The 17250-nt window shown below is 44.3% G+C and overlaps 2 protein-coding genes across 3 annotated transcripts; both read right to left on the bottom strand.

Annotated features, from left to right (window-relative positions):
- Window positions 1–320: 320 nt before the first annotated feature.
- On the bottom strand, window positions 321–7818 carry LOC139351306 (carboxypeptidase Z-like). 2 transcript variants are annotated; one of them, XM_070993139.1, is made up of 11 exons: window positions 7551–7818; window positions 7078–7107; window positions 6117–6491; window positions 4152–4379; window positions 3824–4056; window positions 3076–3237; window positions 2774–2932; window positions 2174–2309; window positions 1864–2003; window positions 1664–1763; window positions 321–1077 (listed from the first exon to the last, which is right to left on the bottom strand). In XM_070993139.1, the coding sequence occupies exons 1-11, from the start codon at window positions 7630–7632 to the stop codon at window positions 719–721; spliced, it is 2004 nt and encodes a 667-aa protein (XP_070849240.1). In that variant the 5' UTR covers window positions 7633–7818; the 3' UTR covers window positions 321–718. The 2 variants fall into 2 exon arrangements, with proteins under 2 accessions (XP_070849240.1, XP_070849241.1); XM_070993140.1 differs by having other exon boundaries at window positions 4152–4376.
- Window positions 7819–12446: 4628 nt separating this feature from the next.
- gpr78b (G protein-coupled receptor 78b) lies at window positions 12447–16403 on the bottom strand. The gene is made up of 3 exons (XM_070993050.1): window positions 15000–16403; window positions 14768–14881; window positions 12447–13068 (listed from the first exon to the last, which is right to left on the bottom strand). Exons 1-3 carry the CDS (start codon window positions 15668–15670, stop codon window positions 12831–12833), a joined length of 1023 nt encoding a protein of 340 aa, XP_070849151.1. The 5' UTR covers window positions 15671–16403; the 3' UTR covers window positions 12447–12830.
- Between the last annotated feature and the right edge of the window lie 847 nt (window positions 16404–17250).

Here is a 17250-nt window from a genome sequence, read left to right as displayed (position 1 = left end):
TTGTTTTTCTGCATTAAATGAAGCCACGACAAACAGCTAAAAGACAAAACTGACTCAGCATAATGCTCCACACACGCACGCACGCACGCACGCACGCACGCACGCACAAGTATCTCTGCTAGTTGTTCACTGTGTGGAATAAGCAGACTCGATGACTTGCAGTGACTTGAACCAGAGGTTGATTCCGGCTGCCACCTAGTGGCCACCTGTTGTCATTACCTCATAAATTGAACCAAGATTGCAAGTGGATCAATCAGACTAAGAAATGATGCGAGTACTCATGCTCAACGAGATTATTTTTCTTTTATTTGTGTCTTCTTAATGTTGTTGTGATGCATTCGTTGTTTGAAACTTGCATAAACAAACAACTTGCCAGGAGATTTAAAAGAAAAGCGCAGTTTGGCGCGACTGTAAGGACTCGCTTTGTGACTGTATACAGATAAAAGCTCTTTATTTCTGCTGTAAAATTGTTACAAAAGTCTTTGACCAACTTTTATTTCATCTTGGCCACAACTGTATGTTATTGTCGAGGCAAAAGCTTGTAAGGTGCTCGCATTATAATTTCAAGTGTGAACCAAACAGCACATGTAGGCAAAAGCTTGTAAGGTAACATGAAGGCCAGCCAGCTAGCTTTGACACTCATCTGTAACACCAGTAAAAAGCAGCACATTCAGTTTGTGTGTATACTGCAGAAAGAGATGCTATTCTCTCATAAGCTCTAATAGTGTTTGAGCAGCCAGGTCGGTGCAGGTCCTCCCGGCAGGACAAAGTAGCTCCACCACCAGGGCTTCTCTGCTCTCTCCTCGCGGTTCTGGCTCAGATCAGCCATCAGGGTGTAGCGCTCGTACTGATTATAAGGGTCAAAGCGGTCATAGGTGCCCATAGACGGGATGGTGTCGTCCTCCTCTTGCATGTCAGGCTCTAATGCAGCTTTCTGCAGCACAAAGTCCACCCGGCCTGCCGTAACCATGCGAGGAGGCAGCCGGACTTTCTTCATAGCTCTGGTGTAGCCTGGGGCCAAGGCGGTCACGATGTGGGTGCCAGGGGTGAGGAGGCGCCAGTAGTCTCCGTTTTCAGCTGGGCGGGGAGAAGGAGGGGAGTGTTTGGACTCATCTTTTACACGCTTACATCTGAGTTAAGAGGTACTCTGATCAGTTTACTCATCCTGGGGAAACACTGTGAGGCAAACTGGGGCGTGGAATTTGAAAGAGACAGCGGGGAGGGGGGTCTAATGCAGCATTCATGTCACACAGGATGGACGGTAGAGATGAGCGGTGTGATTACTGAGCTGGCTGTGTAAGGGTTAAATGTGTTGTTTAATAACCTTAAATGGTCATTTTTTTAAATATGTTTGGTTTTCAGGTACTTCAGTTTCCAGCAAAAATTGTAATGAATGAATGAATGTGAATGAAAAATGGTATTGAGTTGTATTATGGGACATGTGAGGAGGAAGCAGTGTTTCTGGCTGACCCTTTCTGAACTAAAATTGCTACATCAGTTTTGGTCATTAAATTATTTCTCATCTCTCACAAGACAGAAAACTCACGTTGTCACGTTGGCCACAAGAAACAAAACTGTCGTAGGTTTAGCTAACGTAACACAATGAAAACCCGAATTCATCAGTGGGAAATGGTGTATCTTGCTCGCAGCTGATATTTCTTACCTGTGGTAACGTCATGCCGGACTCCTATGACCGATATCCGCGCACCTTTGATTGCATTTCCCTCCTCGTCCTTCACGATGCCTTTGATACCTCGATGGGCCTGAGGAACAACACAAGATAAATCATTTACAAAGATTCATTTCAAATGCAGCAATTAAGAATGGACAGACACGAAAACATAAGCGTAATCATGTTCTCACTGCTTCCATAAACGTGATTAAAGCGTCATGGTTTTCATGCCAGCCGATAAACAGTTCCTCTTCGGGGGGGAATTTGTCACAGCCCAGCTCCACGGTCACCTCAAAGCAGTTGGTGTGGAGATAGTTGAAGTCTTGCATGCCTGACCAGAAGACAAAAACAAATCCGCTTTACCCAGAAATCCACGACAGGCTGTGCTGCCCTCTCAGAGGTCGCTGTTTGTGGTCTTACAGCGACCTCTAGTGGCTCCATCAGACGTTTCAGCGATGAAGCAACACTAACGCTGCTGCTGAGTAATCTTTTTCAGCTCACCGCCTGCAAAGCTGGACCACTGCGCTCCATTAATGGTTCCTTTCTGACTGGCCGTGCGAGACGGTCCACACTGGGCATTCTCATTGGACATCGTTTCGTGGGCATTTGCATATGTTCTCGCAAGAAGCTTGAATACCTACGGAGTAAAAACCTGAGTGTTATTTTTCCTCTTCAGCTTATGACATGAGAGGAAATGAAAATAAATCATATGACGTTAGGAAATATGTGCAAAAGACTGAGGATGCAGGAAGAATAAACCTGATTTTATAAAGTAAAACGACTAACCAATGACCTCATTTAGGCCTGGTTTTGAAATGTGATCTGTTTTACAGTAGATGACATTTGTTGCATTTACAAGGAACAGATAATTAAGAATTTGTCGTAGACAGAGTTTCACAAAGTTTATAAAGTTTTCCCTAATTCAACATCTCATCAGTTAAAAACTGATGTTTTTAAGGGATCCTGGGTCTGGGTATATCAAATATACACATTTTTCTTCTTTTATTTTGTCGACTCAGTTCACTTGTGGCCGGCGAGGAAAGACGCATCCATCAATATTTCTCTATTCTAGAGGTGATGTGTTTGAGGGAGCCCGTTCACCTGATCGTCCGGCGTCGGGGAGAACATGTTGCGCTCCAGCGGGTGTTTGGACAGGTCGTAGGGGTAGGACACCACCAGGTCTCCACCGTGGAAGTTAGCGGAGAGCACAAACGGGATGGAGCGGATCCATTTCATGACAGCGTAAGTCTCCGGAGCAACCTGCATCGCAGCATTAAGATTTCTTCAGATCAAGAAATGAAACAAGTTTATTCAACTTAAAGCGGTCGTTCAGTAAAATCACACATCAGGCTATAAAATGTGATTGACACCACGACATGTATGGATAAGGATTCATACTGTACCTTACCAAACCAGTAATAGTCTGGGATTGGGACGTGGTCGGTGCGGTAGCCCTTTTGTCGGCGCCGGCTGTAAACGATGGACGTCAGGTCAGGGAAGTTCCTGTTCAGGTCGAGGTTCTGAGCATTGTTTCGGCCGACGTTCCAAGAATCATATCTGCGACCCTGCAGAATTCACACATTTGTGTTTCAGGAAATTAGACAATAGCAAGTCTTCTTCCTTTAAAGTTTCATTTATTTACTGATTTAAATGAATAACTGGGTTTCAACAGTGTGATGCATTCACTAACTGCAGGAAATTTCCCTTTATCTAGGCCTTACGCCCATATCAACTTTTAATCTTATACTTTACAGAGACTGAATGAAATAAAGATCTATGCATTCATTAGATTATAGAAAGTGATCCTTTCTCCTTATTGATCTAATGTTTTTTGGACTTTGATCTTTGACCTCTGGTTAGTTTGGAACTGTTACTGGAAGTTATTGCTTGTTCTGCTCTGTTTTCCTTCAATGTAAGATCTGAATACATAGATATACAGATGTCTACAAAGTCAAAACAATGTAGAAATAAATATAACAGCAGTAGGTGAGACAGTGTGCAAGTTTTCTTACCTGTATTGTAGCTGATTATGGCTGAAACTACTCATTATTTTCATTATCGATCAGGAATTTGTCAATTATTTTGTCAATAAATGGACAAACATGACTCAACCTGCACAGCCATAACTGGATGCAGCTGTGGAGAACTGACCTCCTCCTCCTCATCGCCATCGTTATTGTCCTGGATTCCAGAAACAGCCACCTCGTATCCATCAGGGTTCATGGAGGGCAGAATATGGATGCGGGTGGTGTTGATGAGGGCCTGGATGCGTTCGCTGCCCAGCAGATACTCTGAGCACAGGTGTTGAGCCAAGTAGATGAGCAGCTGGCGGCCCAGGACTTCATTTCCATGCATGTTGCCGATGTACTTTACCTCGGGCTCGACTGCAGAGGGTCACATTTGCAGTGACTGGTCTAACTTCTTCAATAACGAAAAAGGATGCAGACTATCGACGCAGACTTTGACGAGCTTTACTTACGCAGTTCATGTTCGCCGGGGTTGTTTGAGAACTCGATCACGAGCAGCTCCCTGCCCTCCATACTGCGGCCGATGCTGTAGGTTCTCGCTATGTCGGGGCATCGATCCTCAATTTTCTTCAAGACACTGATCATCTGGGCGTTGGAGTGGTAGCTGAACTGTATTGTGGTGGCGGGGTCCTCAGGAGGAGGGATTTCCACGCTGTCAACGGCCTCTACGTCCTGCTCTGCTGTGAAGAAAAACACAGCACGTCAGTTTTGATCAGCGAGCTTCTGGATCTCAGAGCGACTCGCCACATTTTGGATCTATCAGACAAATATGCTGCTCTCCATTCTTGTGGGGCTGCCAGGCTAAAAATAGGATGTTTGAAGAGTCTGGTACAGTATGTACAGCAGAAACCACAAAGACAGCGCGGAAAGCCGACAGAACATCAAATGCCCGATGAGCCGAAGGTGCTCATTTCAGCTGACACATTAAAGTGGTCAACCGGCTGATGTCTGCCCTTATGTTTGCAATAGCCCCAAAACCACATGGAACACATAAGACCTTCAAATGTGCTCCGTCAGACTGTATCTGTCAAAACTCTCACTGCTGGTTTGAATGCATGATTTGCACAGTGTAAATCTGTTATTAGACAATCAGTCTCCATCTTTAAAAACAGCTTTCCTGTATAACTGCTCCCATTTAACGGGATTTACTCTGTATGTCCTAATATACATATCACCATTTCCATTTACACTTTGATATATTTTGACATAATAAGACTTTCTTTGGCTGCACGGTGGCGCAGCAGGTAGTGCGCGTGCCTCACAGCAAGAAGGTCGCAGGTTCGATTCCCAGGTTCTGTGTGAAGTTTGCATGCTCTTCCCGTGCATGCGTGGGTTCTCTCCGGGCACTCCGGCTTCCTCCCACAGACCAAAAACATGCTCATTAGGTTGATTGGTGACTCTAAATTGTCCCTAGGTGTGAATGGTTGTGTGCATGTGCTGGCGACCGGCTCAGGGTGTACCCCACCTCTCGCCTGTTGACAGCCGAGATAGGCTCCAGCCCCCCCGCGACCCCGAAAGGGATAAGCGGCATAGAAAATGGATGGATGGATGGAAGACTTTCTTTGGCCACTTGGGGGCAGCAGAATAACTCGTAAACACAGCACTGTAATAATATCACCTTGTAAAAGCAGTTATGGGGATGTGATAGTTTTGTTTCAGATAAGTCCAGCGTTCACTCTCTTTTGCTACATCCGTGTGTCATAGCTGCAGCAATTACTGTGCGTAGACCTCGAAGTCATAACAGGAACATCAGTTTGAAAGTCACATGAATATGGGAATAATTACATGGCTCCAACCTGCTGCCAGACATCTGAACCAAATTCTTCATGGCAGAAAATGTTCTGCACAATGAAAAGCAAGACACTGGTGCAGCAGCAGAGGTTAACACAATGTAGTTCATTTCAGCAGTTAACTTTTAAAACTTTTATTACCACGCACACAAATGCCCTGCATACGTTCCTGCTGTTCATGCTCTCATATGGCTCACACATGAGACTCTGTGCCTCGTGAGTGGCAGCCGAGTATCTTTTTTAACTTTAGAAACCTGTCTGACGGCACGACTTTGCAACAGTTTCTAGAAAATACTGACAATGTTTGCCTTTCTGCTGTGCATTACGACATTGTTTATAAGAGCAGCCTGCTGATGAAAACACATGAAAATAGCCACAGGACCCGGTGTGAGTGAGGGTTTATGTAGGGAAATAAGGCATGCCAGTTGGACTTTATTTCGAGTTGAGCCACATGAGCATGTGTGCAAACCAGATGCCTGCTGAATACGTGCTCAGGAAAAATGCTCTGCTGACACTCAAAGGACTATAACTGTGTTGCAGGTGAAAACAAAAAGGTGCAACCCTTAAAATTTAGAAGCTAAGATCAGGTCGGCTCTCAATAGCAGTAATACTATAGTTTGTTCTCACCTGTGAGGCCCTCCAGCGGGTCATAACATCCCTCTTGTTCACTGACAAAGAAGCGATCACAGTCCAGGAAGTAGGGCCAAGCCATCTCTATCCCCTCGAAAGCGTGGCTGCATTTGTTACGCACCGCCTCACAGGTGGTGCGACAGGGCTTCATCACCTTCTCCTTCTCGCAGCGCGGAGCCAGCACGGAGCAGCCAAGCATGCGGATCTCAGGGTTGCACTCTCCCCTCAGCAGAGACTCGACCACGCTCATGAGGAGGTACTCGGCGCCCGCCTCGGCGTCCTCGCGGGTCTTGTGGCCGAGGATGTTCGGGAACATGGTCTGAGTGTAGGCCATGTCGTCGCAGTAGGACAGCAGCACATCTGTGCATTTGGCTGAGGTGAAAGAAGAGGAAATTCAGACAAGCAGGTTGAAAATCAAATGATTATTCATAGTGATTAGCAGAAAGCAGTAGGGGAACAACAGCCAATAATAATCCAACTTAACCAGTCTTATTTCCAGAGATCGGGACATGTGTCACACACTTAATCATGAGCCTTGCTGTGGCTGTCTTCAATCATCGAGCCCCAAATATTTCTATTATCTCTGGAAATTAGAATTTGAATATTTCATAGTGCCATTGATCATCTAAAAATACACATGATGGTTTCATGGCTTTCGGGGCCAGATTCCATTAAGGCTACACCCAGCGTGACTTATGATCTCATCCTTTTTGTTTTAAAAAACAACTGACTTAATTCAAATCCACAGGGGTGTGACTCCACAAACACTTGTCTTGTCAGGGAGGTTTTTGAGCCTGATCGTTGTCCGGTGTGAGACATGAGGCTCAAAAAGTCACACAGAAGCTATGATTTATGAGTGTAACAGTCCACAGAGGTGATCAGCTGCTGCTACAACATGCTGGATGACAAACAGCTCAATCTGGACGCCGCTCTTCCTCCAAGTCCGAGGCATGCTTACGTTTTTCTTCCACTGTTGGCCTGCACAGTCCTACAAGACACATCAGTATGTCATTAGCTGACACTGTGGCAGACACTAGATGGCAGAGTGGTTTCTGTAAATGCTTCAATGTGGCCTACAAAACACAGCTTGAGCAACCTCTGGTCTTGCTTCAGCAGCTTTGTAAAATGCCTGTCTGTCTGCAAGGTATAATTAAGTCATAAGAGGTTCCATATTTCTGCAGGCTTATGGATATTAATCTGCTGAAAGGCATGCTTTTATGTGGAATATGAGACAAGCTAGAGGCCGAACATCTGATGATATTCACAATCATTTTAAGTTTCTGAGAGTTACATGCGAAAGTCAGCCTCTGCGTCTGGAAAACTGGCTGCAGAGTCTGCACGTGAAAACATACCATGTCCGGTCCATGCAGCAGGTCCGGGCGCGCGCGTGATAATAAAGCGTGTGTTCACATAAAGCTGAAAAAACTTTACCTCGAAATCCCGGATCACAGCGCGGAGGAGCACACGAAACAAGGGCCAACAACTGCAGCAGGAGCAGCAGCATGATGCTCATTTTCCGCGCTTTATATTCCGTTTCGATGTGGCACCTCACACACGCAGCCAGAGGGTGTGTGCGTCAATTTCCCCAAGTCTGCACAAAATTCCCTCTCAACTCCCCTCAGAGCGACTTTAGTACACGTATTACGGTCAACTATCAAGTTTCAGAGGGAACGGCTTTAAGATGGGAGTGAGATGTGCATGAAAATGTGCACGCAGATTTTAGGGAATATGACGCTCTTTTAAGGCATTTAAGGTAAACTGACAGGCCGCGTGCAGGCGTGTTGATGACTGTTTGTTCCGGGAAGATTTTGCCTCTGGAGTAAAATGATTTAAAGCACAAGAGTCCCCCTTTGGCTCCACTCATTTAAAGATCTCACCTTGCTTAATTGGGAGGGTCATCCTATCACAGGCGCCGTCTTCAGTCACATGACCTTGTTTGACCGCAGCGCCTTAAAGGCCTCTGTTGGGTAACAGCAGAGACTTTAAGTCAGTGTTAGCAGTTTTGTTGCACTTGTTTTAATTATGAAGACTATCTATATTAGGAATTATGAAAACTATATTGAATTCAACTAATGTCTTTTTTCTGTTTAAATGTGTCATGTATCATAAAATATGCTTGTCTTTGCCAAAGATTTGTCCTAGTGCAGATTTTTAGAATATCCCAAGCACAATAACACATGGTGCCTGGATTAGCGGTGTAGATACACCAAGTCGGTTGAAAGTTGAGACCGCTGGCTTTATTTGCATGACTTTTTTTCTCTTATACACATTTTTTACTTTCTCCTACTGGAAGAACGAACCACATGCCAATGACCTTGGTGTTTCCACTGCAGAAAGTTGTGATGAAAAAACATGATGTTCACCCGGCATGGGGGCGTTTTGACATTTGTACCACTGAAGGTTGGGAAATTAGTGTAGTCAAGTGTGAGTGGAGAGCCAGAAAATCAGCTTTTAAACAAAAGAGAGGAAGCTTGAGCTGAGAGGGTTTGAGCTGCAGCCATCCCCATGGCTGAGAAGGGCTAAGAAATCTGGCAACCCCGGAAACACAGCCTTTAAGTCTTAAAATGCTCCATAATGGAACAATGATTCTCAAAATTACTTCTGAAATACAGACGGAACAAGATGAGACTTAACTTGCTTCAAGACTGATGATTGCCACCTGACCTGATTTCTTGTTCTCGCAAGCGGAAAAAAAAAAAAAAAAATCCTGGAGACGATCACACACGGAACATTTTGTCACATATATTTTCTGAGAGCTTGTTTTACTCATTCGACTAATTATAGGGTCTTCTCTCCTTCAAGCTGAGCTGATCTGAATTAGCATAATAGGAAGCGTGATTGTTCATCATGCAGGCGGGCCGGCGCAGGACCCCTGGGCTCAAGACTGGATGGAGGGTCTTGAGAGCGAGCTCGGCCCTTTGGTTGTAATGAGTGGAGTGAGTTCAGGGTGGGGCAAGCATGAGTTAAGTAGAAAAACTACTGTATCCTTCAGCTAAATCAGAAATATGAATTCAGCAGATTATTGTGTGAATGGAAATGAAGTCCCCTGGGAGAGACGACGCACCACTGGAGATGTGCATGTGATCAGATGTCGCTGCATAAACTGATGCAAGTTTCTTTTAAGGAAAAGATTATATGATCATGGACCTGATAGTGAGGGATGCATGACATTGACTATCAGGTGGTAGAGACCAAATATGGAGCTAAAAGTGATTGAAGAGTGACCAATGAGCTAACATTCATCAGGTGGACACAAACGTGCAACTAAAGTTGGCAAAAATAATAATAATAATAATATTTTTTTGCAGGTTAAACTTTTCATCCAGCACCATAATTGGGTCAAAATGTCAGTTAATAGTTCAGCCAATATTTTGGTTAATGACCAAATACCAGCAAAACTTAGGAAGTTCCCAATGGCGCAGCAGTGCTTTGTGTTCAGAGCGAGAAAGCAAATATTAGCATACTAACATGCTAAACTAAGCTAGAGGACATGGTAAACATTATACCTGCTAACCATCAGAACGTCAGCGTGAACATCTTAGCACGCTAACATTAGCACTCAGCTCAAGTTAGCCGCTAGCATGGCGGCTGCTGACTCGTCTCGTTCCTTTACTCCTCATGCAAAAAGATGTTGACGCTAATGTACTTTTTCTTTACTGTACATTCCCTTTTTACCCAGATCTCCAATGTTGTTGTCAGAATGAGATTTTTTGTGTTAGACAGCCTCCTCATCAACAAACCTGTCTGGATAAGTAATCGCTGTTTCATTGCCTTTCTCAGAGTGGGTGTCTGATTGTATCGTATCTGTTTAGCACTGATACAGTGTCTGCATCATTTTCCTCTAAGCTAAACGCTCTTTAAATTCTCCTTGGGCTTACTTATACGTTTCTGCGCTACTGAAGCTGCACAAGAGTTGTGGAAAATACAGACGATTTAAACTTGAGCAGCTGTGAGACATACTTTGCCAATCATACATTTTCCATGTAATCATCAGTTTCAGTTTCTGATGATTGGGGTTAATTTGACAATATGTTAATACAGCAGAGCCCGGCCTTCAGTACGACCACGTGCTGCTTTTAGCAAAGAAAATGGAGATTCCTTCACTTATTGCTGCAAATAACGACTGCTGACCTGTTTCTATGCATCAGATTAAGCCTGACTCATTACTTAGTCGGAACAAATCAGAATCACTAATCTGCAGAAATGATCTTTGACTCCTCTCTTTAATTGCACACGGCAATAATTCCGCTGCAACAGTGATTGCTCATGTGACACCACAGTCATTTTTTATACCTTATGTCATTCAGGATGTAATTAGGGCCACGAGGTGGATGGAAGCCAAACAGTGTGATACAGAAGCAGGTGTGTAGCTGGTGGTGAGCGAGGAACCAGAAGAGTTTTATTACTTTTCAAATTATCCATCAATTTCATATTGCCTATAATTTATCTATAATCCTCATCAATCAGTCGAATAAAAGAATAAAAGTCCCACTGCTTGCCATTTAGTGTCCAAGACCTTTAACTGTACTGCTTGAATTCAGTTTACAAACGTACAAATTAAATCGAAGGGCATTATCTAGATTCAATGACGTTTCTGTGAAAACATTAATATTTTTAATAGCTTTATAATTGACAGCTTTTATTGCACAGATCCACTAATAGCTAATCACACTGCCAAAGAACAGCAAGTGGCTCACAGGAGGGAAAATACATGTGCATAAAGTACATCCAAAGAAACAGATTTTTAATAATAAAGCAGCTGTTCTGGTTATAAAGTAGTGAACAGCTGAAAAAGTCACATGTTCAAATCTGGCACAAACACAAAACAGTGTGTTTAAAGCACTTTGAAAGCGTCTCTATGCTACATCACATTGCTTCCCCTTCATGTAGACAAAAAGTTGTTCCTGTACAGTGCAAAATATATAATAACATCATGTAAATATCCATAGAAACATTTTCTCAAGTCAACTGGCAAAACATAGCACAGCTGTACAAATGTCTTTCAGTTAAAAGTGGGCTATCTCTAGTACATTCAGTTACAAACTCACACTTTAAAAGATAAACCAGGTGATATTCGATGTTTTCCTTATTGTCAACGAACCCAGTGAAAAGACCAAAAGCGAGAATGACCCCGCTAACACGTGCTGTCTGCAGCCGCCGATCTCAATCTTCAAATGAACCCAATCACATCATCCCAGCCTCCTGGAGTACGCCGCTTTAATTCACAAGGGAGCCGGATTCAATTAAATGAAACAAGCATCAAAACTAAGACGCTTTCCAGACTAAGTGGTGTGGGAACGTGGAGCATGGTGAAACGGCCACTGCACCTGATGTTCAAATGAACTAATTTGCTTACTTACATGGGTTGTTCCTTGTTTGTCAGTTGCCTAAAAACAATTAGAAACGCATCAGTGAGCCACACTGTTCCACTGGGTGACATGTTACTTCATTACCATGAACCAGGCCGCTGTGGTTTACTTTCAAATAAACACCCTGCACTGCTGCAATACGTATTCACTCGTGCACCTAATGTGTATTAATCCACGCCTAAAAATAGTCCCCACAAATTGACTATTTTCCCCCGTGTGAGTAATGTTTGCTAAAAACTACAGTGCCCAGCTGTTTTAGCGAGTCATTACAGCTTTTTTAAAAATTAAAATATATATCCATGACCCATTTTTTAAGATTTACAACTTTATGGAAGCTGGTCGCCTAGTAATTTAGATGAATATACCATCCATCATAGTTGATGTCATACCCTGTCCCATTTCCTGTGTGTGTTCATACTGCTACTCTCATTTGTCTCTCATAAAGGCAAAAATAGCAAAAAATCTTCAGTAGGAACCAAAGGGCTTGGGGCTGAAGTAAGAAACTCTTGAGAGACGGAGTCACACATCACTGATTTTGGTCTTTTCCTGAGACTTGCCGGCAATACCGAAAATCTCGACTATCACCACATTTATCATTTAATATCATGGTGTACGTGTTATTTGCCTTTGGCTCCTGTAACTATAGTAGCTCTGAGAGAATTAGACAAAGTGCATCAATATTCAGTGACTGACATGACACTGCAAAGTAGTCTAACATGGTCAATACAGAACATGGCAATAATGTGCAGCAGCTGTTTCTCCACACCCGAGAGTGCATCCATTCACGTCTTCACTCGGACGCCTATCGACCACCAGCTTCCGGCTCCATCCCAGCATGTTGCAGCGGCAGAAAGGTCACGACGTGTGGATCTGTACAGTACAAAAGGCCACTTCATACATGTCTCTCAGAGAGAAGAAGGGGCCGTCCTCCAGCGGCGTGGACCTGCAGTTTTTTAGATTAATCTGAACCCATGACTTACTCCATGAAATTGATTCGTCTGATCTGTGTGTGTGTGTCCCTGTGTGTTTTTTTGCCATCGCCGATGAATCATAGATCCCCTGTTTACGGTCTGAGGCCAACGCTGTCCCCATCACTCCCTGTCTGTCTTCCCCGTTCATCCTCCCCCTCATCACTGTCCTTTCATTCTTCTCCGCCCACCACTTCCTTACGCTCACCCCCCCACCCACAATCTGTCCCCTCTATCTGCTCTCTTTTCCCTTCCAAACAATATCCTGTCCTCTCTGTCTCCCTCCTCATTCTTTTCCTCCGCCCACCTTCTTCAAAGAGGCAACCTTTATTTTTGGCTTGCAGTGTGTATCTGTCATGTCCGCGCGCTTGCCATTAGCTGATCCTCTGGAGACAGTAGTCGTTCTCTGTGTCTAAAGAGCTGTTATGGCCAGACGAGGGGTACAGGTCACGGCGGAGCAGCCTGTTGACGACAGTAACCAGGACTTTCTTGTACTGCTGACGTAGGAGGGAGTAGGCGAAGGGGTCGGACGCAGCCTTGCTGTACGTCAGGCACTTACTGATGATTCCCCAGCGGCGGTTGATGTCCACGAAGGGTAGAAGCTCGGCCAACCTGAAGGGGCGGCAGCAGAAACACGAGTGAACAAAATACATCTTTCGAAAAGATGCCTGTCAGAGCTGCTTTGTTCAGGATTGTTAGATGATTAGATAATACTGAAACTACAGAGCCTTCAACACAAAACTATTAAGGGAGGTCAAAGGGGAGGTTACAGTCTGACATTTGTGGGAGATATATTTTATCTCAGCCTTCATTTGAGCTGCACAAAGCGGTCACCTGTGCCATAATTCAAGCACTGACACTGGGAATAGATAAATAATAAATGAATAGTTGGCAGTTGTCTGTTGAAACATTTGGCAGACAGGACTCACTATTCGACTGCATGTTCACCATCATTTCTTATGAGCATTGTTTTAGGCATTTATGTGGATATTGTGAAAATTATTGACCCATCAACTAATGATGAGTTTTAAATAGTACACTATTTGAAATTCTTTGCCGTTTTTAGGATTTAAAAATGCATGGAAGATCCAGGATGCCTGCATGAAAACACATGAATAAAGCGAAATACAGCACAAACTGTAATACGTACTTCCTCTTTGTGTCTACGTTTACGATGTCAAGACTAAATGGGAAAACGTGCTGTAATATAAAGGGACAAATATTCAGCTTTTCCTCAGAAGTCAAGATCTGCTTTGCATTTCAGTGTTGTCAGCAGCTTAAACCTGATTATATCAGATGCATTATGACCATTAGTTCTCACGATGAGGCGCAGGGGAGCTTTCTCTCTTCTGAGATGGCATTTTAAACCCTCCATAGTGCATACACAAAAAGGAAATGTAACATATATATTAGGGGAGAAAGTGCTCTTGAAAATGTTAATAATGGTGGGGACGACTTTGACTCTCCACAAACTGAACCATCGGGTTCAGCTCCCCTTCACACTTCCATTCTGCTAATTAAAGTAACATTATGACAGATGACATTGAAGCACAAGGTTACCACAGAGTGAAGACTATCAGAGTTTTACTGTGAGTAAATAATGTGTAGAAATGCTCATTTGAAAGCAGAGCAGATGCACGAGGAGGGATTATCATAATTAGATGGTTTGGGTTGGACAGTCACTCAGGTTATGTCCTGTGGTTAAGCCTGGTCAGGAGGTTACTCCAGTCTCTCAGACACTTTGTCCTTGTTAATGTGTCTTCCCTCTTCCCTGCCATATGTGCACACACCACAAATGTCAAGCTGATGGATCATCAGCAGCACATCTGGCTGAAAACTGGCTCGTGGGCCTCTGAAGCGCTTCCTCTTTTTTTCTCTGGGGGCCACTATTTGTCTGTGCTGTATCTATTGTCCTCCGCTGCATTGTGTGCGCATTTCAGTGGAAGCAGCCCGGCAAGACACCTGTTCAGAGAGCGATGCAGCAGTGACGATGAGCCATCTTCAGAGAAATGATAAGAATTAAAAATCATGGGGTAAAAATGAGCTCTGTGGTCTGAGCTAAAGACGAAGTGGAATGCGGCTGTGCACGTCAGGTGTGACAGACCTGCGTCTTATGGCTCCACAGAGGACAACTCCAATGTGTCTGAATGCAAAAATTAGGCTATTTACTCATAATTTTAAGGCTTTGTTTTAACCTTAATAGGCTACTCATGAGATAACTGCTCCAGCTGTTTTGTTATAAGTGGGCACATTTATCCTCTGAGTTGTTGGTCACAGTAAACTCAATGATTTAAGGGTCAATTGGACTTACCTTGTAATTACATAGGGAGCAAAGCAGATGATGAATGAGCCGATGAAGATGCTGATCTTCTTTGTGGCTCTCTGCTTTCTCCTCTTTTGCTCAGCTAAACATCTCTGTTTCACACTGAAAACAGCAAAAGACGTTCAGTCTTATTCCTTCTTTCAAACTCATGACAACACTGTGAATTATGCATTGAAAGTGCTGTGAGAAAGCATGCTGATATTAGGCAGAGGTGAACTACCTTGGATGAATGTCGACCAGGAGGAAAAGAGTCTGCATGGTGATAATGTCGATCCTCTTGCAGTGAAACCTGGCGACTTTCAGCACCTTCAGGTAGGTGAAGCACAGGATGAGCAGGGAGAGCATGAAACTGGTGGCGTGGAAAACCACGGTGAAGATTGTAAACTTAATCCTGTCGCTGCCCTCCTCGCTCGGCTGCAAGGTGCAGGACGCGTAAACGTCGCTGTAGTCGACCCAGGAGAAGAGCAGCGCCGTCAGGGAGAAGGTGAAGGAGTGGAGCCAGGAGTAGCACACCATGATCAGCGCGTCCTTGTAGCGCATCTTAGTGGAGTAGCTGAGCGGGAAGACCACCGCTATCCACCGGTCTATGCTGAGGGCTGCCATGCTCAACATGGTGTTTGCGGTCAGAAAGGTCTCCAGGAAGCTCACCGTGTGGCAGACGCAATCCCCAAAAGGCTGCTGGTTCCTGATAATCCCCACCAAAGTGGCCGGCATGTTCAGAACAGTGATGAGTATGTTGCAGAAGGACAGGTTCATGGTGAAAACACCGGGCACCTGTCGGCGTATCTCGGTGCTGTGAACGAAACATAGCAGCACCAACAAGTTTGACAACAGCGAGACGACCGCGACCACGACGATGAACAAAGCGAAGATAATTTCAGCAAAGTCCATGTCTCACTCCGGAAAGTGCCCTCTGGGGTTGCCTGCGCCTGATAATAAGCACTTAAAATCAACCATGGTCACCCGTCGCTCATCTCTCCCGCAGCTCCCCAAATTCATTCCAATTAAATCCCCGCGTGTCCGCGCGCCGCCGTCCTCTCCCAACTTCCACGAGCGCTGTCCAGCGTGCTGAACCCAGCAGCCACCATCACCGCCTCTCTCCCTTCAAACTTGCCGATTATTTCCCATTAGCACCCGACAAGTGCAGGAGGAAGGCTTTGCAAAGTGAAGCGGGGCGTGTGCGGCATGTCTCTGAGCGGCTACGACCAGCGGAAAGGCGCGCGGGCGACCCACTCGTCAGATCTGGTAGGGGGACCGAGGAGGACCAGGAGAGATAGCAGCATGCCTGTTGAGGTGAATGATGATTTTTACATATCTCAGCCAGAGACGCGGGAACAACTTGTCCTAGTCACAAAACATCCAAAGTCACACCTTATTTCCCCACACTTTGGTGTATTTCGATCCCTGTGCGCGTTGTTTGTTTCCTCGCGCGCACTTGTGCTGGAATACAAATCAATCAAGCCGCATTAAGTTATTCACATGCGAGTTTCTGGTGTCGCATTGATCACGCCTCGCTCAAAATCAATGCGGGTCTGGAGGCAAAGGGCGCACAGAAATCCAGGGATGTGGTCGTGGATAATTGGAGACGCTTCTGCCGTGACCAAGTGGCACCAGGTGCACGCGCGCGCCGGACCATCACTGTGCCACAAAGATCCTTTTCCTGAAATGAATTATTTATAGCCCCGCGGCTACTTCACTGTTCACTCATAATTTGTAACTGCTCTGCAAAAATGTGCGTCTATGAAGACTGTAGGTAAATAAAAAACAGCAAATGTCTTAATTTTCAGTTCTTTTTTTTTTTATTTATCTGATTTTGTCTTTAACTGTTTATTAATTTTGTTGGCCAGTCAAACAACTCATTAATAGACAAAAACAAAAACAAAAAAAAATCACATATCAACACCCAGTCCCCTCCACCCTGCATGACACACAAACAAAAGGTGCTCATAGAAAGAAAATCGGAGTGCAAAGTCTTCCGCTGCTCCACCTTCCCATGAACAAAAAAAATAATATTACAGATCAAAGGTCCAGTGTGTTGGATTTAGGGGAATCTATTGAATTCAGTATTCATAATCAAGGTTTCATTATTGTACTATCGCCTGAAAATAAGTACTGTGCATTAGTTATCGGACAATAAGTTCAGAAAGGACAAACCAAAAACTGGCTGTGAAGAGCACCTTTTGCTTTTTTTTTTTTTTCAGGAGTTTTTGCTGCCATCATAAGTTCTCCTACGAGCTTAGAAAAGGAGGGGGGAGGTAAGGGGTATCCAGTTGGTGGCAATCTGCAACCTCACTGTTAGATGCCACTAAATCCTACACACTGGTCCTTTTAGGAATTACAACAAAGTGTACCACACCTATTTTAAAGAGTTTATAAACTGTGACTAATTGATTTATTAATGATTAATTAATCATTTAATAATTCTTCATCACGGATAGAACATTAGTAGAACTTTGGCGTTGCCTGGTTGT

This window comes from Chaetodon trifascialis, chromosome 23 (assembly GCF_039877785.1).
Source record: "Chaetodon trifascialis isolate fChaTrf1 chromosome 23, fChaTrf1.hap1, whole genome shotgun sequence".
NCBI classification, from domain to species: domain Eukaryota; kingdom Metazoa; phylum Chordata; class Actinopteri; order Chaetodontiformes; family Chaetodontidae; genus Chaetodon; species Chaetodon trifascialis.
The sequence above is the reverse complement of the archived record's forward strand: the minus strand, read 5'-3'. Positions and strand labels throughout refer to the sequence as shown.

Bases quoted from the DNA above. Each gene is read 5' to 3' on its own strand.
- LOC139351306 (XM_070993139.1), bottom strand. From the start codon at position 7,632: ATGAGCATCATGCTGCTGCTCCTGCTGCAGTTGTTGGCCCTTGTTTCG. The intron at 2,004-2,173 runs GTGAGCTGAAAA...TCTTCTGGTCAG, and splicing joins GTGGTCCAGCTTTGCAGGCG to GCATGCAAGACTTCAACTAT. The intron at 1,764-1,863 runs GTGAGAACATGA...GTTGTTCCTCAG, and splicing joins TAATCACGTTTATGGAAGCA to GCCCATCGAGGTATCAAAGG.
- gpr78b (XM_070993050.1), bottom strand. From the start codon at position 15,670: ATGGACTTTGCTGAAATTATCTTCGCTTTGTTCATCGTCGTGGTCGCG. The intron at 14,882-14,999 runs GTAGTTCACCTC...TGCTGTTTTCAG, and splicing joins CTGGTCGACATTCATCCAAG to TGTGAAACAGAGATGTTTAG. The intron at 13,069-14,767 runs GTAAGTCCAATT...CCGCCCCTTCAG, and splicing joins GCTCCCTATGTAATTACAAG to GTTGGCCGAGCTTCTACCCT.